Below are 19,793 nucleotides of genomic sequence, written 5' to 3'. Positions count from 1 at the left end.
CAAGGAGGGGCAGACATTTAACAAGATAAATAGTGAATCTCTCGATTGTTAGAGGACCAAAGCGCCAGAGAGAAATAAAGCAGAAGGGAGCGGGGTTCAGAACATGTCTGTGTGACAAGTCTCGCGGTCAGGAGCCCCACCCCCACCCCACCCCGCCCAAGGGGACATCACTGGAGCAAAGTTCTAGAGCAGGTAAGTCATACAGACCTATGGCAAGGAGCATTGCAGGTAAAGGGAGGGAACCGGCAGTGCAAAGGCCCTGGGGTAGGAGTATTTAGGGCATGTTCTAGGAACCCAGTGGCCAGTGTAGGTGGAAGAGGATGAGGAGAGGTGAGGAAGGGAAGGCAGGTGGTGAGGAGCCATCTTGCAGAGCTTTGTAAACCACAGGGCTGGGTTTTACCTTGAGCAAGCAAAGGAAGATGTTTTTCACACACACCGCCCACACCAGCCCCTTTTCTGGCACTGGTTAGAACCCTGTCCCCTCCACCCTCACAGCCTCCCAAGCCCATGCCAACAGTCCGTGCAGTCCGCTGGGTCAGAGCTCCAGTTTTAGAACAGGTGAGTCTTGCCTCCCACGCCTGGGCTTGAAGGTCAGCCTTACTGAGTCTTCCTTCTCTGGGAAATGGGGAGCCCAAGTGCATCCAGCACAGAGCTACAGATAAAAGTGAGGGGAAGGAGCGTGACTGGCAGTCAGTGTGGTACAAAAGAACGTTTTTTTTTTAGGAGAAAAGATTGTGGGTGCTTTGTCAGAGGCCGAGTAGGGGTGGAGGAGGCGTTGGTTAGGGGAGTAAGGGAAAGACTCCAGATGCTGTTCAGACGCTGGGCTTCGAGGAAGCTTTGGACGGTAAAACCGGTGCTGGGCAGGGCACCTGGGAGGAGGAGGAATACACAGTGAGGAGTACGTCATTCCTCCACAACCAGGACCAAGGTCTCGCTCGGACTGTGGCTAAGTAAATGAATCAGTACTCCCAGATGGGACCTCTGCCTTTTAGGAGTGGGAAATTGTTCCAATAACATTTACTTTAGCCCCTGACCTTATTTGGCCTTATTTTTTTTGGGTGGGGGTGCCATGTTTCAAGTGGATGCTGCCTATGCCGACCCTGGAGAGTACGCCAAGGACGCGTGGTTAGGCATGGGTAGGCGAGTGCTCTTGGCCTTATTCTTGCTTTCCCCCTTTTTATGGTTGTTGTTGGTTGTTTGAGATAGGGTCTCACTGTGACAGTCTGACCGGGATCCTCACCATGTAGGCTAGCCTGGAAGTTGTGGCTATTCTCCTTGTCACAGCCTCTTCAGTGGCAGGATTATAGGTTTGAGCCACCATGCCAAGTTTTTTTTTTTTTTTCCTTCCGGAATCTTTTTTTCTGTGCTAGTAGCTATCCACCTTTTCCCCCTGAGTATGTTAAAACCACTATTATTCTCTGTCCACAATAAAAACTAGTCAGTATCCACAGGGCAGGATGGCTCCTGCCTATAATCTCACCACTCTGGAAGCCAAGGCAAGAGGACTGTGAGCCTGAGGCCAGCCTGGGTTACAAAGTGCTTGGGTAGCTTTTACCAACCGGACACAAACTAGAGTCACTTGGGAAGAGAGAATCTCTCTGCTGAGGAATTGCTTCCATCAGATTGACCTGTGGGCACGACCACAAGGCACTCTCTTGATGAATGACAATGTAGGAGAGCCCACCTCTGAACAAGGGCACGTAGTACCGGACTGTGCAAGAAAGGAAGCCGAAGAAGCCATGGAGAGCAAGCAAGCAGCGCTACTCCATGTTCTCGGCTTTGGTTCTTACCTGACTTCCTTCAAAAAAAAAAAATGGGCAATGACGTGGACGTGCAAGTCAAATAAACCCTTTCTCCCCTGAGTTGACTTTGGTCAGTGTTTCATCCAGTAACAGAAAGCAAACCAGGATAGACAATGTCTATCCCCTCCCATCCCGGGGACTGAAGGTTTTTATATGACTTCACTTTTCTGTGATTTCCACATCTGTCTGGTTCGCCCAGACAAATGGCCTGTCTCTCCCAGATCCAGCTAACTCCTTACCACCTCTGGCTCCCAGGAAGAGTGTGAGGATTCCGTCTGGGTCCAAGCGTGGCGAAGGTGGCAACCAGACTCCGGACCCGGGGAGAGTGTATAGGAGAGACTTTCCTCTGAGCCTGTCGGTGATGTGATGGGTGGAAGAGCTGTGGTTCTGACAGGCAGGAAGGACCCCAGGACCTCAGGAGTGAGCCCCATCCTCTGCGCCCTTCTCCCGGCACTACTGTGCCCTGGGTCTTACCACAGTTGGCAGGAGGAAGTGGTGTGGCTGGCACAGGTGCACCTGGGGGCCCCGGGTCACCCTTAGTCTCTGGCCTCTTCTTACACTCCACTCTCACTTGATCCCTGCAGTGTCTGTGACAACACAGGCCACAGTCTGGGGGGAAGGAGCTGTTAAAATAGCACCTCACTCTTCCAGGCCCCAGGTGGACAGTCCCTCCCTCTGGAAGGCATCTCACTTACCCCGACAGCGATAGCCTTGCTTGGTGACCCCCCAGAGCTGGGGAAAGGAAGGGGAGTCAGTTAGCTGGACTGAAGGAGGGAGCACGGGAGGGAAAGGATGGAAGCCAACGGGTTTTGAATTTTCTTAGGATTCTGACAATTAACCAAAACGTTAGGAACATGGGGATTATCTCAAGCATAGGGATATGCAGGATATTAGAACTGGGTAAACTGAGTTCATAAATGTACTGTCTATGAGCAGGGGCTGTTTGTACACAAAGTGTTCGTGGTGTCTCTCTAGGCCCTAGAACGGCCTGACTCAAGGGCTGTGTCAAATAAGGTCTAAGAGTAAAGAAACGACAAGATCTATAAATTAGTCTTGATTTGATTGAGATTTGTCCCTGATCTAGAATCTGAAGCCAGGTGTGGAGACACATGCCTGCAATTCCAAGAGGCTGAGGCAAGCCTGGGCTACACAATCAAGTGTGTGTGTGTGTAGGGGGTATGTCTGTCTGAGAATTGAACCCAGGGCCTTGTGTATGGCAGACAAGCACCTTCAACCACTGTCCTATATTCCCTGCCCTAGAAAACCAATTTGAAGCCAGCCTGAGCTACATGAGCCTGTCTCAAAAGGCCAAAATTTGACAGAAAACCAACAAAAATAAAAGATGTCTTTAATTTGGAAATAAGCGTTGGATGGTTCTGGGTATAACAATCACAGACTGATTCTTTTTTTTTTTTTTTTTTTGGTTTTTCGAGACAGGGTTTCTCTGTATAGCCCTGGCTGTCCTGGAACTCACTTTGTAGACCAGGCTGGCCTCGAACTCAGAAATCCGCCTGCCTCTGCCTCCCGAGTGCTGGGATTAAAGGCGTGCGCCACCACGCCCGGCTCACAGACTGATTCTTTTGAGACTAAGTTTCACTAAGTATTCTTTCATGTAGACCAGGCTAGCCTCAAACCCACAGAGATCTGCCTGCCTCTGCCTCTTAGATGCTGGCATTAAAAGTGTGCACAGGCTGATGTTTAAATTTGTTTTACTTTTTGCTGTTTTTTTTTGAAAAAGAACTTGAGTAACATATTTTAAAGGTTTTTTTTTTCCTTACTACTTGGTATCTCTGTGTGTCTGTGTGTCTGTCTGTGTGTCTGTCTGTGTGTCTGTGTGTGCACACATATACACGCCATAGGGCATGTTGACGTCAGAGAACAACTTCATGAAGTCTGTTCTCTCCTTCCACCTAGAGACAGAACCCGGGCTTCTGGGCTGAGCAGCGAGAGGCTTTGCCTGCTGAGCTGCCTCACTGGCCTGTTTTTAAAACAGGTATCACTCTGTTTGCAGCCAAAGCTGATCTAGAGCTCACTTATGTAGCTCAGGCTAGCTTCCAACTCATGGAACTCCCCTTGCCAGTCCCCTAGGTGCTGGAGCTACAGGCATGGGCCATCAGGCCCAGCAATCATTTTTTTACATGTACTTATTTTGTTATAGGTATACGCATGCATGCCACTTGCCTGTGTGTGCAACACATGCACACAGGTACCCTCAGAGGCAGAAAGAGGGCACCAGAACCCCTGGAACTAGAATCACAATTGTGAGCTGCCCATTCGCCACGGTGGGAAGCAAACCCAGGCCCTCAGCAAGGGCATCATGGGATGTTACCTACCTAGTCTTCCCTCCAGCTCTATCAGTGCCTCTTTGTTTGTTTACATTTTCCAAAACAGGGTTGCTATGGCTGTCCTGGAACTCACTCTGTAGACCAGGCTGGCTTCGAACTCAGAGATCAGCCTGCCTCTGCCACCCACGTGCTGGGATTAAAGGCGTGTGTCATCACCACACCCAGCTATGCTAGTGTTTTTTAAAGGACAGGGTCTCCTATAGCTCAGGCTGGCCTCAAACTCACTCCCTATGTAGCTGAGGATGACCTTGTACTCCTGGATTCTAGTATACCACCATGCCCAAAGCGATATACCCAGGCCTGCAGATCATCATGTTTTGGGTGTTACTTGGGGGTTTGGAGAGTATTTACAGCTTGGCCATTGTCTTGGTGAAGATCACCTGATAGCATGTAGAGTTTGGTAAGTACACAGAATATAGGAATTTCAGTGTTTGGTGCTTATATGAATTCGGTGGAATATCTGAGATGGGGGCATTTCTGAAGTCCCCACCACCACCGCCACCACCACCACCAGCGCCACCACCACCACCACCGCCACCACCACCACCACCACCACCACCAAAACCCTGCCCCAACACTGGCCCCAGTTAGGGTGTGAGGAGCTGAGAGAATCCAGGGGAGATGGGACCCAAGGGTGCTAACAGGGCCAGTGCTCACGAAGCTGCTGCAGCTGTGACAGAAGGTGGGCTTGCGGAAGGTGACCTCCTGGAAGGCGTGCAGGAAGGCCAGGCCCAGCTTGGAGCAGATGGCACTGGCATGGAGCAGGTACTTGGTCAGCTCCTCTCTGCTGAAGGAGCCACTCCTACGGGGCAAAGGCCACACCTTAGCATGGCTGGCTGCTCACGGCATGTCCAGGATCCTTGGTTTTGGAAGATTCAGAAGTCAAGGCCTCTTACCCGTGGCGGGGAGGTGGGTGAAGCCCATGGCAGGCAAACGGGAAGTTGCCTGACAGCCGCTCAAAGTCCTCCAGAGAGATGGAGCCACGGCCTTCTGGGTCGTAGTTCTTGAACACGGACTTCAGAGGGATTCAGAGAGTAGGGTGAGGACAATGCATCCAGGTGTGGCCCTGTGGGCTCAGCTCCTTTCCCACCTGCCACCCGGCATCCCTCTACGGGGCTGCAGTTGGAAGTGTCCCCTCACCTCCACCAGCTGTTCCACATGCTGACCCAGAGTCACGCTGTCTGGCTTTGGTGTCACACCCTGGGCCCACTCTACCACCACAGGTGCTTTGAAGGGGGACGGTGGCTAGAGGACACAGAGGGACACGGTCAGTCAAAGCATAGACTTGAGCAAGGGGTGGGGGCATGTCAGAGGTCAAGGGTCAAGGCTCACCAGACTCTTGGGACAGCGGGGTTCCCGGGCATAAGAAAGCTCGTAGATCTCATCTTCTGTGTAGAAGAGATCCAGGGAAAGCTGGGGGTGGGGAATGGGGTGGGTCAGGGCGGTAAAGTTCCACTTTAGGTCAGTCTCTGCCTAGACCCTCCTCCCATCATCCTCTCAGAGCCTTCTCCAGAGACTTCGGGATCTGTCTGGCCACACCAGTTGCCCTCCATCCTGATCCCTCCACAAGCCAGAAGTGCCTTACTCCCGCTGAGGTTTTCTTTTTAAATATGTGTGTCTCCATGTGTGTGTACCACGCATGAGCAGGTGCCTACAGAGACCGGGGAAGGCACTGGATCCCCTGGAGCTACCCACCTACATGCTGGGAATGGAAATGAGATTCTCAGAGCAGGAAGGGCCCCCTAACCACTGAGCCACCTCTCATCATCCATTCCCCAGCAGGGCTTTTGGAGACACATTTACCACATAGCCCAGGCTGGCCTGGAATTCATGATCTTCTCCTTGCCTCCTGAATGTTTAGAATTTAACAATGAGCTACATATTTTCATTTGCACTGGGCCCTGACCATCAGGCCTGGTCTTGTCTCAGTGTTTGTGAACTCAACTTTTCAAGCTTACACTGCACAACCTTCAGACTCTCCGTCTCAGCTTTCCTGACCCACGGAATGAGCACCATAAAGGTATTGCTGGGATGGGGTTATGAGGTCAAAGTGACCAGGGTTCTTTTGCATGCTTCTACGGATCAAACCCAGGGTCTCAGACATGCTCTGCTACCGCCTGGGCATGGTAAACATGACTGAATCAAAGTGTACGGTAGAAGAAGGAAGGAGGACTGTCACAAGTTTAGGGCTAGCCTGGTCTATACAGTTCTAGGCCAACAAGGGCTATAGTGTAAGACTCTGTGTCAACAAAACAAAAAGCAAACAAACCAAAAGTGCTCCGCCATGAAATTGTATCCTTATCTCTTGCTCCTGTGTGTGTGTGTGTGCGTGCACATGCGAGCACATGTGCATGGAGAGGCACATGGAATCACATGCATGGAGCTTCCGAGGTCATTGTTGGTTGTCTTTCTTAATTTCTCTCTACTTTATTATTATTATTAGTTATTGTTTTGGGAGACAGGATTTCACATGTAGCACTGGCTGGCCTGGAACTCACTATGTAAACCAGGCTGGCCCAGAGCTCACGATCCTCCTGTGTCAGCCTCCTGAGTGTGGGAAGCATGTGTAACACGGTCTGGTGCATATGAACAGTAACTGTCAGTAGCTTCTTATTACATTTCAGACAGGCCACGCCCCGGGAGTTTGGACTGTTGATCCTAGGAGCTCAGAGCACTGGTAGATTTTGTATGGTTTCTCTTTCTAGAGCTGAGGATGGAACCCCAGGGCCTGTCATTTGCTAGGCAAGTGCACTCCCATAGCACAACACTCTAGCCCATTATTGCTTCAGGGATACAAAAGCCTGAAGCAATCCAGGGGCCTGGGGTGGGTCCTTGAGTCAGGAAAAGGTGTGTCTGTCATGTTCCAGCGTCTGCCTAGTCTCATCCTCATGAGTGCTGGGATTATTAAAGATGTGAGCCAGCACACCAGCTCGGATGCTGTTCTGATGACGTCATAGGACACTACTGACTGGTTCTTCTTCGCCACACTCTGAGGTGGGTTCTGTTATTATCCTTGTTTTGCAGGCAATGAAGCTGAGGGATATAATTCACTATGTAGTCATAGAGCTAGCTAGACTCCTAGACTCCATGTGTTCCATAGCTGGGCTTCCTGCTACACGCCTGTAGCCACTGCATTTGGAAGGCTGAAACAAGAGGATTGCTGCCTGGCTCACATGAGCTATAATGTGAGACCTGATCTTAAGATAAATACTAGGGCTGGAGAGAAGGCTTAGTGGTTAAGAGCACTGACTGCTCTTCCAGAGGTCCTGAGTTCAATTCCCAGCAACCACGTGGTGGCTCACAACCCTACAGTGTGTGTATTTATATAATTTATATATATATATATATATAATAATGATACACTAAAAATGCCTCTTTAGCTTATAAAAAAATACTAAAGGGACGACTCTTGGATTGGAGATGTAGCTTACTGGTAGAAAATCAAATCTATATCTTGCAGGAGGTGTAGATAGTGGTGGAGCCCCTGCCTAGAATCCCCCAGTGAGGAGCTAGGGCGTGGCTCAGTGGTAGAGCCCCTCCCCTGTCTCGAACCACCCAGTGAGGGAGGAACTGGTGTGGCTCAGTGGTGAAGTGCTCATATATTATAAGTGAGGTCCTAGTTTCAATTTCTAGTACAGCAAAAAAGCAAACTAAAATCTCTCATCCCATAACTATCTATCCAGGTCCTACAGATTCTCAGTAGCCAAGGACTCTAAATACTGGCCTCCTGGGATCTTCAGGGATCTCACACAACATAGGGCCCATAGTTCACCGTCAGCAGGTGCAGCAGGTCCTCATTGGCACTGCAGGGAGGATGCTGTCCCTGGAGCGCCGTCAGCTCCTGCAGCCGTAGATAGAGGCTATTCAGCTTGGGTAGGTGCAGGCGGCCATCTGGCAATCTGTCTGGATGAGCCTCATATAGAGATACCAGGTCCTTGAGGTGTACACCCAGTACTGGCAGCCGGAAGCCAGTACAGCCGGCCCAGGTGCGGCGGTAGTGGGCATAGTTGTTGTGGGAAGAGAGGAGCTCTGTCAGCTCCAGCAGGGCCTGTGTAGAAAGTGCATGCTGTGGACCAGAATGTCTGTTCTGAGCTTCCTGGAGGGCGTATAGTAGCAGTCTCCATTGTGGGTTCTGAATCCCAGAATATGGACACACAAAGAGTGAGCACTAGCCTAGACTCCCCCAGTGAAGGGCTGGGGGCGTGGCTCAGTGGTAGAGCCCCTGCCTAGAATCCCCCAGTGAGGGGCTGGGGGCGTGGCTCAGTGGCAGAGCCCCTGCCTAGAATCCCCCAGTGANCGTGGCTCAGTGGTAGAGCCCCTGCCTAGAATCCCCCAGTGAGGGGCTGGGGGCGTGGCTCAGTGGCAGAGCCCCTGCCTAGAATCCCCCAGTGAAGGGCTGGGGGCGTGGCTCAGTGGTAGAGCCCCTGCCTAGAATCCCCCAGTGAGGGGCTGGGGCGTGGCTCAGTGGTAGAGCCCCTGTCTTAAATCCCCAAGTGAGGGGCTGGGGGCGTGGCTCAGTGGTAGAGCCCCTGTCTAGAATTCCCCAGTGAGGGGCTGGGGGCGTGGCTCAATGGTGTGACACCATGGTAGGTGGGCCAGGAAGAAAGGCTAGGGATAGTGAGGGGTCTATAGAATTTGGAGGATAAAGGTGTTAGGTTGTTGGTTCCAGAGTCCTTGAGTAGGGACTGATGGCAGTTAAGGAGTGATGTGTGAGAGTTCAGGGCATGTGACCATTTTGGACTTTGGGGAGTTAAAGGGGTTACCTTAGTGCTGTCAGGGCTCAGATGGACGTGGGAGTCCTTGAGTCTGGAGATGGCACTATGACACAGGCCCCCCGTGACCGCCATCAGTGTGTTGAAATTCTGCAGCTGGTGAAGCCTCTGGAAGGGAGGTAATGGACAGAGGTGGGAGGCACCACAGAACAGCAGCAGGGTGGAGTGCTGAGCTGGGGGTGTCAGTCGTGTAGGAGTGTGGCCCAGGGGCAGCAGATGAGTGGGTTAGACTGGCCAGGTGCCAGGCATGTACCTAGCGTTAGACAGATTGGGAGAATAGACAGGCATGTGCCAGCCAGGGATAGAGAATTCCGAAGTGTATCAGGTGTCAGGGTTCTGGGAGGGGGTCAAACAACTGTCAGAGTCACAGAGGTGAGGGCATGGACTGTGAGTGGGAGCTGGGAACCAGGTAGAACTGACTAGGATGACAGTGACGTGGAAGAAGAAGAGATGAGGAACAAGTGTGAGGTCCACAAGGCGTCAGAGGAACTCTTTCTCCTTCCCTTGAAAGCTGGAAAGGTGGAGGTCACTGTGGAGGGAGGCAGAACCAAGTAGAAGATGCTCACGCCAAGGAGGTCTCTAGCTGATGCCAGACCATCTTTCAGGTCTAAAGAGCCCCAGAAGATAGCGCTCAGTGGTAGAGCCCCTGCCTAGAATCCCCCAGTGAGGGGCTGGGGGCGTGGCTCAGTGGTAGAGCCCCTGTCTAGAATCCCCCAGTGAGGGGCTGGGGGCGTNTAGAGCCCCTGTCTAGAATCCCCCAGTGAGGGGCTGGGGGCGTGGCCTGGTGGTAGAGTCCCTGCCTAGAATCCCCCAGTGAGGGGCTGGGGGCGTGGCTCAGTGCTAGAGCCCCTGCCTAGAATTCCCCAGTGAGAGGCTGGGGACGTGGCTTAGTGGTAGAGCCCCTGTCTAGAATCCCCCAGTGAGGGGCTGGGGGCGTGGCTCAGTGATAGAGCCCCTGCCTAGAATCCCCCAGTGAGGGGCTGGGGGCGTGGCTCAGTGATAGAGCCCCTGCCTAGAATCCCCCAGTGAGGGGCTGGGGGCGTGGCTCAGTGGTGAAGAACTTCTTTAGGGTGCAGGAGACCCTGGGTTTAATCCCCAGTATGGACACAAATAGCCATGCAAGAGGAAGGAAAGTGCTGGAAGGCTCGCAAGGAAGGGCGTGGTCTGCTTCGGAGATATTCAAAGAGGCCCGACCACAGGGCTTCCCTTTTCCCAGAAGAGAGGGGGAGGCTGACTCAACAGGTCAGGGCCAGAGAGACTGGACTAAGTCTCTCTGTATTGAATTATCACTAAGAGAGACACAGTCACTGTCCCTAAGACACAGAGGGGTCCTGATGCCTGGAGATGCAAAGCTGAGGCCATGGAAAGGATCATTTCTCTGCAGGGGATCAAATCTCTGACTTCCAGCTTGGGAAACTGTTAATCCTAACTACAGAGCCAACTGGTGGGACCAAGTAAGGTCTAACTCCGTAATATCAAGGTCACAGGCTCCAGACAGATCTCAGAAAAATGGAGTTCGATCAGGCCAGGGTGTGATGTCATAGGTGTGATGGCTGGGAGATGCCCTGCTGAATCAAGAACATGGAGCCAGGAGCTGGAGAGACGGCTCAGTGCTTAAGACCACATATTGCTGTTGCAGAGCACCTGAGTCCTGCTCCCAGCACCCACTTCAGGCGCTCACAACAGCCTCGTCTCCTGTAACTCCAGTGCCATTGACCTCTGAAGTCACACACACACACACATAATTTAAAATATATATATTTTCAAGACAGGGTTTCTCTGTGTAGCCCTGGCTGTCCTGGAAACTCACTCTGTAGACCAGGCTGGCCTCGAACTCAGAAATCCGCCTGCCCCTGCCTCCCTAGTGCTGGGACTAAAGGCGTGCACCACCACCGCCCGGTAATGTTTTTTTTAAAAAAAGCCTTGAGCTTTGGTCAGTTGCAATATGGAAGGTCAGGTAGCTGTGCCAAGTCTACAGTCCCAGAAGTGAGGAGAAGCCAGCTATCCTAGGGCACGCCTTTAATAATCTCAGGACTAAGTAGGCAGAGGCAGGTGCATCTCTTTGAGTTCAGGCCAACCTGGTTTACCCGGTGAGTCTGAGGACAACTAGGATTACATAGAGATCCCCTCTCAAATATAATATAATAAAATAAGATAAATTAAATAAACAGAACACAGCAAGTGGAAAGACTGGGCAGTCAGAGGCTTACCTGTGCCACACGAATGAATTTGTCTAGGACCTGGGCACGTTGTGCAGGCCCAGGACGACTTAGCACCATGACCTGCACCCAGCGGGACACACTGTTGCTCAGACCCACAGAACCTTCCAGAGCTGGACAACCTCTCACTGAACCCTGCAAAACATAGCCCCGCAGGTCTTGGGGCTGAGGCCAAGATTGGTCAGGGTGTGTCATGTTGCTCCCATTCCGTCTTTCTGGCAAACCCAACATCTCATGTCCTGGTATGGTCTGATCTAAGTCTCCCCCAGGCTTCTGGAGGTCCCTGACATCATTGTGTCCTTCTCTAGTCTTGTGCTTATTAATATATGCCTGACTGTGGCAGGTCAGTAAAGGGAATGATGGGAAAGTGAACTTGAAAGTGGCTTCTACTTGATCTGCTCAATAGTGGGTACACTCAGCACTCTAATCTACTACACCATACGAGTACACATGTACACACACATACACAGAGGCATACACACAGGCATGTACACATATGCACACATACATACATGCACACACACATACACATGTGCACATACACACATGCACGCACATGTACACATAAACACACACACACACATTACACACATGCATGCACACATACATGCACAGGCACAATAGACATATGCACACATACATATACACATGTACACACATACATGCACACTCATGTGCATATATGCACACATACATGCACTCATGTGCATACACATGCACACATACACACATATGCATACACATACACACATTCATGCACACACATGCACACATGCATCCACATATACACACACACATACATATTCACACACCCCAGCCCTATCTGGAAATCTGTCCCCTAAAGGAACTAGGTCCCCACTTTCCTTAAAACCAATGTCTAGATGATAGCAGCTGATACATTTGAATCTAGAAGCAAATGCAGTTGCCTTTCGGGAAGTGAAATATAATCATTTCCAAGGATTTCTTCAGATGGTGTTTACTCTGAACCATGCACTGGTCTCAGGTAGGAACTGTTAATATCTGTTTTAATTTTTACCTTTCCATATGAGGGAACTGAGGCATGGTGAACCGAAATGCTTGGTGACTATACTAATGCCTGATAAGATATTTTGAACACAATTCTATGATTACTGCAGTAAGTACTTTTGTGACAGAGTCTCATGTGGTCCACGCTGGGTTTGAACTTCACGCTGGGTCCTCCTGCATCGGCTTCCTAAGCGCTGCATTATAGGCCTGTGCTACCTCAACATACTGCAGTAAGCACTCGGTGGTGGTGGTTTTGTTATTGTTGTTTTGTTTTTTGAGACAGGATTCCTCTATGTAGCCCTGGCTATTCTGGAACTCACTTTGTAGACCAGGCTGGCCTCAAACTCAGAGACTTACCTGCCTCTGCCTCCCGAGTGCTGGGATTAAAGGTGCACACCAACATAGCCCGGCTGCAATAAACACTTTTAAATGGGCTTTTTCATTCTGTCATACACTCTATGAAGTGGGAAGGTCTCTATTTTATGAACGAATACCTGAGAGGTTGGGAAACCAGCTCAAAGTTAGCTAGGTAGAAAGGAGCCGAGGGGGTGGGGGCATAGCTCCTTGGTACAGTGTTTGCCTAGCACGCCTGAAGTCCAGGGCTTGATCTGCTGCACTGCACAAACCAGATGTGTTGGTGCACATCAGTAATGCTAGCACTCGAGATGAATGGAACGGAGTTCAAAGTCATTCTTGGTTACACAGGTGGAAACCACGAGATCTGTCTCCAAACAGCCAGGCAGACAGGAAGTGAGGAATGAGTCGGGGCGGGGGGCGGGTGGTGGTGGTAAGAAATGGCTGCTGAGATGACTCAGTGGGAAAGGGGGCCTGCACTGTATTCCTGGGACCCGCGTGGTAGAAAGAGAAGATAGATTCCCACAAGTTATCTTCTGTCTACCATGTCTCACAAACACAATAAATAAATGAATATGTATAATAAAAATGTTTAGAAGGAAGAAGATAAAATTAATAATAGAAATATAACTATAAATAAAACATAAGATAATATAATAAATAATAAAATAAATTAGTAATAAAATAAAAGGAAGAAAAATAAACAAAATTTGAACTCAGGCTTGGCTTTTAGGCAGCCTAACTCATTGTCTCAGACTGTCCTGCCATCAGGTTTGGCCACTTAAGAGTGTTCAGTCTGCAACCAGGATTGGTGGCATACAACTTTAGTCCCTGAGGCAGGCAGATCACTGAGTTCGAGGCCAAACTGGTCTACAGAGTGAGTTCGTTCAAGGCCAGTCAGGGCTACACAGAGAAACATTGTCTCAAAAGAATTAAATTCTGGTCTGGGAATGTAGCTCAGTGTAAGAGAGCTTGCCTAACACAGGCAAGACCCTGGGTTCAGTTACCAGAGCCCTTAACGTGATAACTGTACTACTAATAATAGTAAAAATAGTTGCCAGGCGTGGTGGTGCATACCTTTAATCCCAGCACTCGGGAGGCAGAAGCAGGTGGAGTTCTGCTTTTGAGGCCAGCCTGGTCTACAGAGTGAGTTCCAGGGCTATACAGAGAAACCCTGTCTCCAAAAATCAAAACAAACAAAAAAATAGTTAAACTATAGTTCCATATGGATACATATGCCAAGAGCACACCCTGTCCCCATTCTGTTTCCTGCCTATCAGTGGACTGGGAAAGGCATTCTCACTGTGATAGCCTGGAAGGACCGGAACTCCAGATAAGTAAGGTGTTGTGCCAGCTCCTCTGTCTCCAGGTGATCGAACAGCAATGACACTTTCCGCTTCTTGCCCAGGCCTGGGCTGCTCATGGGAGGTGGGGGACCGGGCCCTCCAGGACTTAGCCTGGAGGCCAAGAAAAACAGGTTATTGGAGTGCCTCAAGAGTCGAGGATTTGGGGGACATGGAGGGTGTGGGCAGGATAGGATGGGGCAGGGAAAGAGGGTGGGGTTGGCTCACAGGCTGGAGGCATCTCCCAGGCTCCTTTGGGCCATGTTGCCCTCCTGAGCGACAGTGGTCCAAAACCGGCTTATGACTGCTTCCAGCTGGGGTTCCTGGTGCACTGCCTCATGGTGATGAGTCAGCCAGTACCTGGGACGGGTTCAGGGATGGGAGGTAAATTTGGGCTGGCAGTAGGGTGAAGCGGTTAAGAGGGTTTTAGGCCAAGGAATTCTAAACACAAACATGGAACTATGGGCATTTACACGGGTGTTGGGGTTCCTGGAGTCAGGATTTAGAGGGGTGACTCAAAGGATAGGGAGATCTGGGGTAAGAATGGGAGGGTTGGTAAAACAGCATCGGGATCTCCTAAGACAATTGGGAAGAAAGATGGTGGAGGTGTCAGGAACAAGGTGGGGAGGAAGATTTGTGGAGTCAAGGTGATGCCGTTTTGGGGGTATCATGTAGGAGAGTCTATAGTATCTAGCCAGGAATCTCCAAGAATTGTGTGTTCCAAGGAGTGGTGGGGCAGGGGGCAGAAGTATCTCAGGAACTGTTAGGAATGTTTTTTTTTTAATCTTCTTTAAAATATTATTTTCATTTTGTATGTATGAATGTTTTGTCCATGTGTATGTATGTGTATCATGTGCATGCATGGAGGCCAGAACACAGGTGCTGGTTCCCTTAGAACCGGAGTTACAGTCACCAGCCAATATATGGGTGCTAGGTCCTCTGAAAGAGCAGCAAATACCCTTCTGAACCATCTGTCCAGTCCCAGCCAATGGCATTTTAGCATTGGATTTTGGGTAATGTTTTGTTTTGTTTTTTAGTCGAAGCCTACTCTACAGTCCAGGCTAGCTTTGAACTTGAAGAGATCCTTTTGCCTCGCGCTATCTCATGCCAGGATTACAGACATGCGCTATCACACACAATCTTTACATGGGATTTTAGAAAATGGGGCCAAGTGAGCGTGTGTGGGTTGGGGTAGCGATCAGGCTGGGGTGGGGATGGGGTCTTAGAGAGGTGTTTCATGGTACTGAGGCTCTTGGGCCAAACCTACCTGACCAAGTAACAGATCTGTAGCTGTCTTAGCTCTTGGGCATCTTTGGCAGCCTTCTGATACTTGAGAGTTCTAGTCAAGGCTGTTTTCCAGCACTCCCATTTGCCCACTTCCCCCTGTTCCCATCTCCCAGGAGTTTTCAGGTCTGCCTCCATCCCTCTAGATGGAGAGCACGGTTCTGGGAGGATATGAAGTCAGCAGACGGGCAGCAAGCTCTGAGGATGGCAGCACCCAGCTGTGCATCGTGAGCACCATCTTAAGAATGTGGTCCCCTCTGCGCAGGCTGCCAGCCGAGTCTGGAGGAGGAAAGACAGGCTCTCAGCCTGGGCCCTGAACAATAGACCCTGGCCTCGAGAACTGAGCGGGCAGGCTGGCGGGGTGGCGTACATGCTTGTTCTACCTTTAATGCCCTGCAGGAACTTGGGTAAGCAAGATGATTTCCTCATGCCTCCGTTTCCTTAGCTGGGAGGTGCATGGGATGGCATGAATCTGGCTCCCTGCCTTCAATCACCGTTGAGATGATTAAAGTTCTTTGATCTTTTTAAGATTTAATTTCATTATTTTAAAGTGTGTGTGTGTGTGTGTTTGCTCAAATGGGTGCAGGAGCCGTCTCAGGCCAATGTATCAGGTTCCCTGGAGCTGGGGTCACTGGTGGATATGAACCTTCTGAGGCAGATACTAGGAACCAAACTCAGGTCCTCTAGAAGAGAGCTATGTGGTCTAATCACTTAGCTGTCTTTCCAGCCCCTCTCTTATTTTTCTATATTTATTTATTTATTTATTTATTTATTTATTTATTTATTTATTGGTTTTTCGAGACAGAGTTTCTCTGTGTAGCCCCGGCTGTCCTGGAACTCACTTTGTAGACCAGGCTGGCCTCGAACTCAGAAATCCGCCTGCCTCTGCCTCCCGAGTGCTGGGATTAAAGTCGTGCGCCACCACGCCCGGCTTCTTCATTTATTTTTTTAAGACACGAGTTACTATGTAGTCCTGCTGACTTGAAACTCGCTATTTAGATAGGCCTGGTCTCAGATTCAGAGAAATGCCTGCCTCTGCCTCCTGAATAGCTGGGATTGAAGGCATGTGCCACATCACCCAGGTAAGTCTGGAACTTTATCCTCCTGCCTCAGTCTTCAAAGGTAAGCCACCAGACCCTAGCTCTCTCCCATCATTAACACAAGGACGAAAATTTCTCCTACTCAGCCATGTTCTACCGCAAGCAGCGAGACTGAGATAGGAGAGGCTGGCCCCGGTACTCACCAAAGCAGCGGATACATTCCTCCAGTAGCTCATCTTCGCTGCAGCTGCTCTCACTCAGCACTCCCAGATTCATGGAAGCCATGACCTTGCTGATTTCCCGGGGGGTGGGGCACGTCTTGTGGCGGCGGGCCTGACGTGGCCGACCCCGCCCTCCTGCCTTCCCAGAGCATTCCTGATGAGACTTCCTGTAGGTACACGCAGAAAGCCCACCGCGAGGCATCACGGGAGCCCCTTTCTCTAAGTACACTCCCACAGTTCTTTGGGCCCCTACTCCTCTAGGCAACATGGACCAAAGTTCTTGCATGGACCAAAATCTCAAGAGATTTTGAAGGACTCATGGCTGACAAATCCCAGAATATTTTAGATCAGAGAGCCAAGTGCCACTGACTCGTTCCTTGTTTTGTTTTTAATTATTGCTTTTTCAGTTAGTGTGCAAAATAATGGGACACTTTTCACACATAAAATATATCATCGTACTAGAACCCATCTACCCTCTCTCATCTCGTTGGTTTCTTCTCTCTCCCAAATGTCCTTCTGCCTTCCTGTCACATGTGTATGTATGTACATATATGTGTATACACACACTTAAATCTAGGTTTCATATACAAAGGAAAACACATCGTATTTTGCCTCTCCCCTGTTATCCTCCGTTATTGCCATAAAAATTTCCTCTTGACGATATGGTCCCAAAGCATCACAATTTTGCAGGAAGTAGACCCCCAGCGTTTATCCTAGGGCCCGAGGAACAACCCCTGGCTTCCCAAGGTACCTCATGAGTTGGTCTTCAGGTTTCTTCCAAAGCCAGAATGTTACCCCCCCCCCAGCCCAATTCCATAGAAGTTATACTTCTGTGTCCCAGTAATGGAGATGACCTATGTGGTCAGGCCTCTTGGAATCTACCCCACCACCCCATTTCTGCAAGGCAGGATACCCCTCATCCAAGCTAGTTTTCGAACACCCAAGAGTCTTAGCCTCTAGCCTGCTCCCCACATTTTTAAGCCAGGACAGGAAGTAGACCAGTGCCTTCTCCCCGGCTCCTGAGAGCTAGGCAGGATCCCTGGGGCCACAGCAGCTTCAAGGAAAGTTTAAAAATAACCTTTCCTGTCATATGCCTCCCTCGGTGCCTGTCCCAGGTGAGGAAAAAGGGGTGATGGGAAGAAGGGAGGGCCAGAGGAAAGGATTCGAGGCTAGTCTTCAGACTCATCCAAAACTGGGTTCCAGAAATTTCTGATGGCTGTGTGCCTTTTAATAAGTGACCCAATGTCCTTTTCTGGCCCTTGCTTTCTTCATAGGAAAAGGTAGACTCATCCTTGGATTTCCCCCAGATGTTAGAACATCTGGATCCTCAAAGGGACCCGGCTGATGGGGAAGCTAACCTCCAGATAGGAAAAGAAAGCTGCACATTGTGATGCTCACTTGTAATCCTAGCTGCCTGGGAAACGGAGGCAGGGGGATTGCACGTTTAAGGCCACCTTGGGCTTTCAGAGCAAAACTCTCAACACAGAGACAAAAACAAAACACCACCTCAAAAAAAACCAAAAACAAAACAAAACAAAACAAAACAAACAAACAAACAAAACAAGACAGAAGGAGGTAGCCTGCCTTTCAGCATGGCTTGGGTGTAAAATCACAAACAGGGACATCCTAAAATAAAATCCGCCTCGTCTCCTGCAGGAAGCAGCATCAAAAGGGCTTAAGAGGGCTGTTAAATGCTACATAAAGTGCACACCTGTTGCACGGCATCGACTAGAACGCAGGCTGAGCACTCTGTAAAGGATCAGGGGTTTGTGGTTTTTGTTTGTTTGTTTGTTTGTTTGTTTGTTTGTTTAGGTGCCCACACCAAGAACCAAGAGCTTTATCTTCCTGGGCGTTCCACCTAAGCACAGCTTCTGAGGCTAGCCCACAGTCTCATAGAATCTTAAACTTTCCGGGTGAGTCCAACGGCCTGTGCTTTTCAAGCCCTCTATGTGGCTGTGCAATGAAAGCCCCTCTGGAGTGGTAGCCAAGGTAACTCTGCCAGAAGCGGGAACTGAGAGTACTGGAGTAACTTACCTAAGGCCACACGGGCAGAGGATGAGGCAGCAGGGATCCTCACACTATACTGAATCCCTTTGCTCATCAGGTCATACCAGGGAAGCGAGCTATCCAGGTTGGGGACCCAGCACCATCCCTCCTTAAGGGGTCAGGTGGGCAAGCAATGCCAGGAGACAGAAATCCGTTTGAGATCCTGCTGCCCCCTTACCTGCAGACCGGCAGCCCCCGGAGTGTCTGGAGCAGCCAGGAGTGGTTTAAGAGTCAGGGAAGCTGCCTAGACCTACGTCATGAACCTCTCTCTCCTGGGACCCGGTCCTGCAGGAGCCTGGAGTTTCCAGTCCGGGGTGGGGGTAAGGGGCAGTGACCATAATAGGGAACAGAGAAGACCCCGGGGAAGACAGGGGCAGCCAGCTGAGGGAGCTAGGATGGAGAGACATAGGTCAGCTCAAACTCCAGGGAGAGACAGCAGCAGTAACGGAGGCTCAGGTGCTCAGCTCCCTGAAGCATCTCATTCTTGGACTCCACTAGAGCGGGTCTAGGAGGAGTCCCAAGACCCCTCTCCCACCTCCCCACAGCCAGCGGCGCCAGGACTTTGGCTCTCCCAGGTCTCCTTGGGAAGGGTCCTCTTACCTTTTGATGTCTTTCCGGTTCATGGTTCTTGGAGGGGGTCGGGGAGGGTCGGGGGTGGGGGTGGGTCCTGACAGGGGTGTGATCCGGTTCCTTCCCTAACCAGATTGTCAGGCTCCGGGGAGCTGGAGCGTCCACCGAGTTTAGGAAGGAAAGAGGAACTGCCCCTCCCCACCCACCCCCAGGCCAGGGGGAAGGAAGAGGCTGGGGAGAGACCAAAGGCTCCCCTCCCCCTCACGGGGGATCCCTGCCTGCTGAGGTTTCCGGTGCTGCCTACCCCCTCAGCGGGTTCGCTATCTATCGCTCCATCTTCCTTTCTCCCCACGTCTCTGTCACGCACACACACACACACACACACACACACACACACACACACACACAGAGTTTTTAAAAGTGTGTAAAAACAGGCTCAAAAGAAAAGTCTGCATTTCTCTTTGCTTTTCTATCTCTCCCCCCTCTTTCCCTCCCTCTCCCCCTCCCCCCCCCCTTTCTTCTCTCAAGTCAGAGTCTCCTGAAGCTCGCAGCTCAGGCTGGCCTCGTACAGCAGCAGGGCAAACCTCCCGAAAGAGAACGGAGCAGGATTCATCCTCCCATATGCTGGGATTACAGGTGTGAACGGCACGGCCGGTTTGAAGGACACTGTTTATACCTGGAAAACACTTTCACTTTATTACCCTCATTGTAAAATCCTTTATGTAGCACCTACTGTGCACCATATACTTCTCTAAGGTTTGGGGAGTTTTA

General features: G+C 50.5%; 1 protein-coding gene across 2 annotated transcripts; it reads right to left on the bottom strand.

Moving 5' to 3' along the window:
• Positions 1–166: 166 nt before the first annotated feature.
• On the bottom strand, positions 167–19,075 carry Rasgrp4 (RAS guanyl releasing protein 4). Of its 2 annotated transcripts, none has more exons than XM_021168294.2 (17): positions 19,053–19,075; positions 16,389–16,573; positions 15,303–15,424; positions 15,129–15,190; positions 14,090–14,221; positions 13,822–13,975; positions 11,130–11,303; positions 8,911–9,027; positions 7,920–8,195; positions 5,480–5,560; positions 5,288–5,392; positions 5,044–5,162; positions 4,790–4,949; positions 2,498–2,534; positions 2,277–2,411; positions 2,042–2,154; positions 167–869 (listed from the first exon to the last, which is right to left on the bottom strand). In XM_021168294.2, exons 1-17 carry the CDS (start codon positions 19,073–19,075, stop codon positions 813–815), a joined length of 2,052 nt encoding a protein of 683 aa, XP_021023953.1. In that variant the 3' UTR covers positions 167–812. The 2 variants fall into 2 exon arrangements, with proteins under 2 accessions (XP_021023953.1, XP_021023954.1); XM_021168295.2 differs by having other exon boundaries at positions 4,805–4,949.
• Positions 19,076–19,793: the final 718 nt, after the last annotated feature.

This window comes from Mus caroli, chromosome 7, assembly GCF_900094665.2.
Source record: "Mus caroli chromosome 7, CAROLI_EIJ_v1.1, whole genome shotgun sequence".
In the NCBI taxonomy this organism is placed as follows: domain Eukaryota; kingdom Metazoa; phylum Chordata; class Mammalia; order Rodentia; family Muridae; genus Mus; species Mus caroli.
This window is presented reverse-complemented; position numbering and strand designations above follow the sequence as displayed.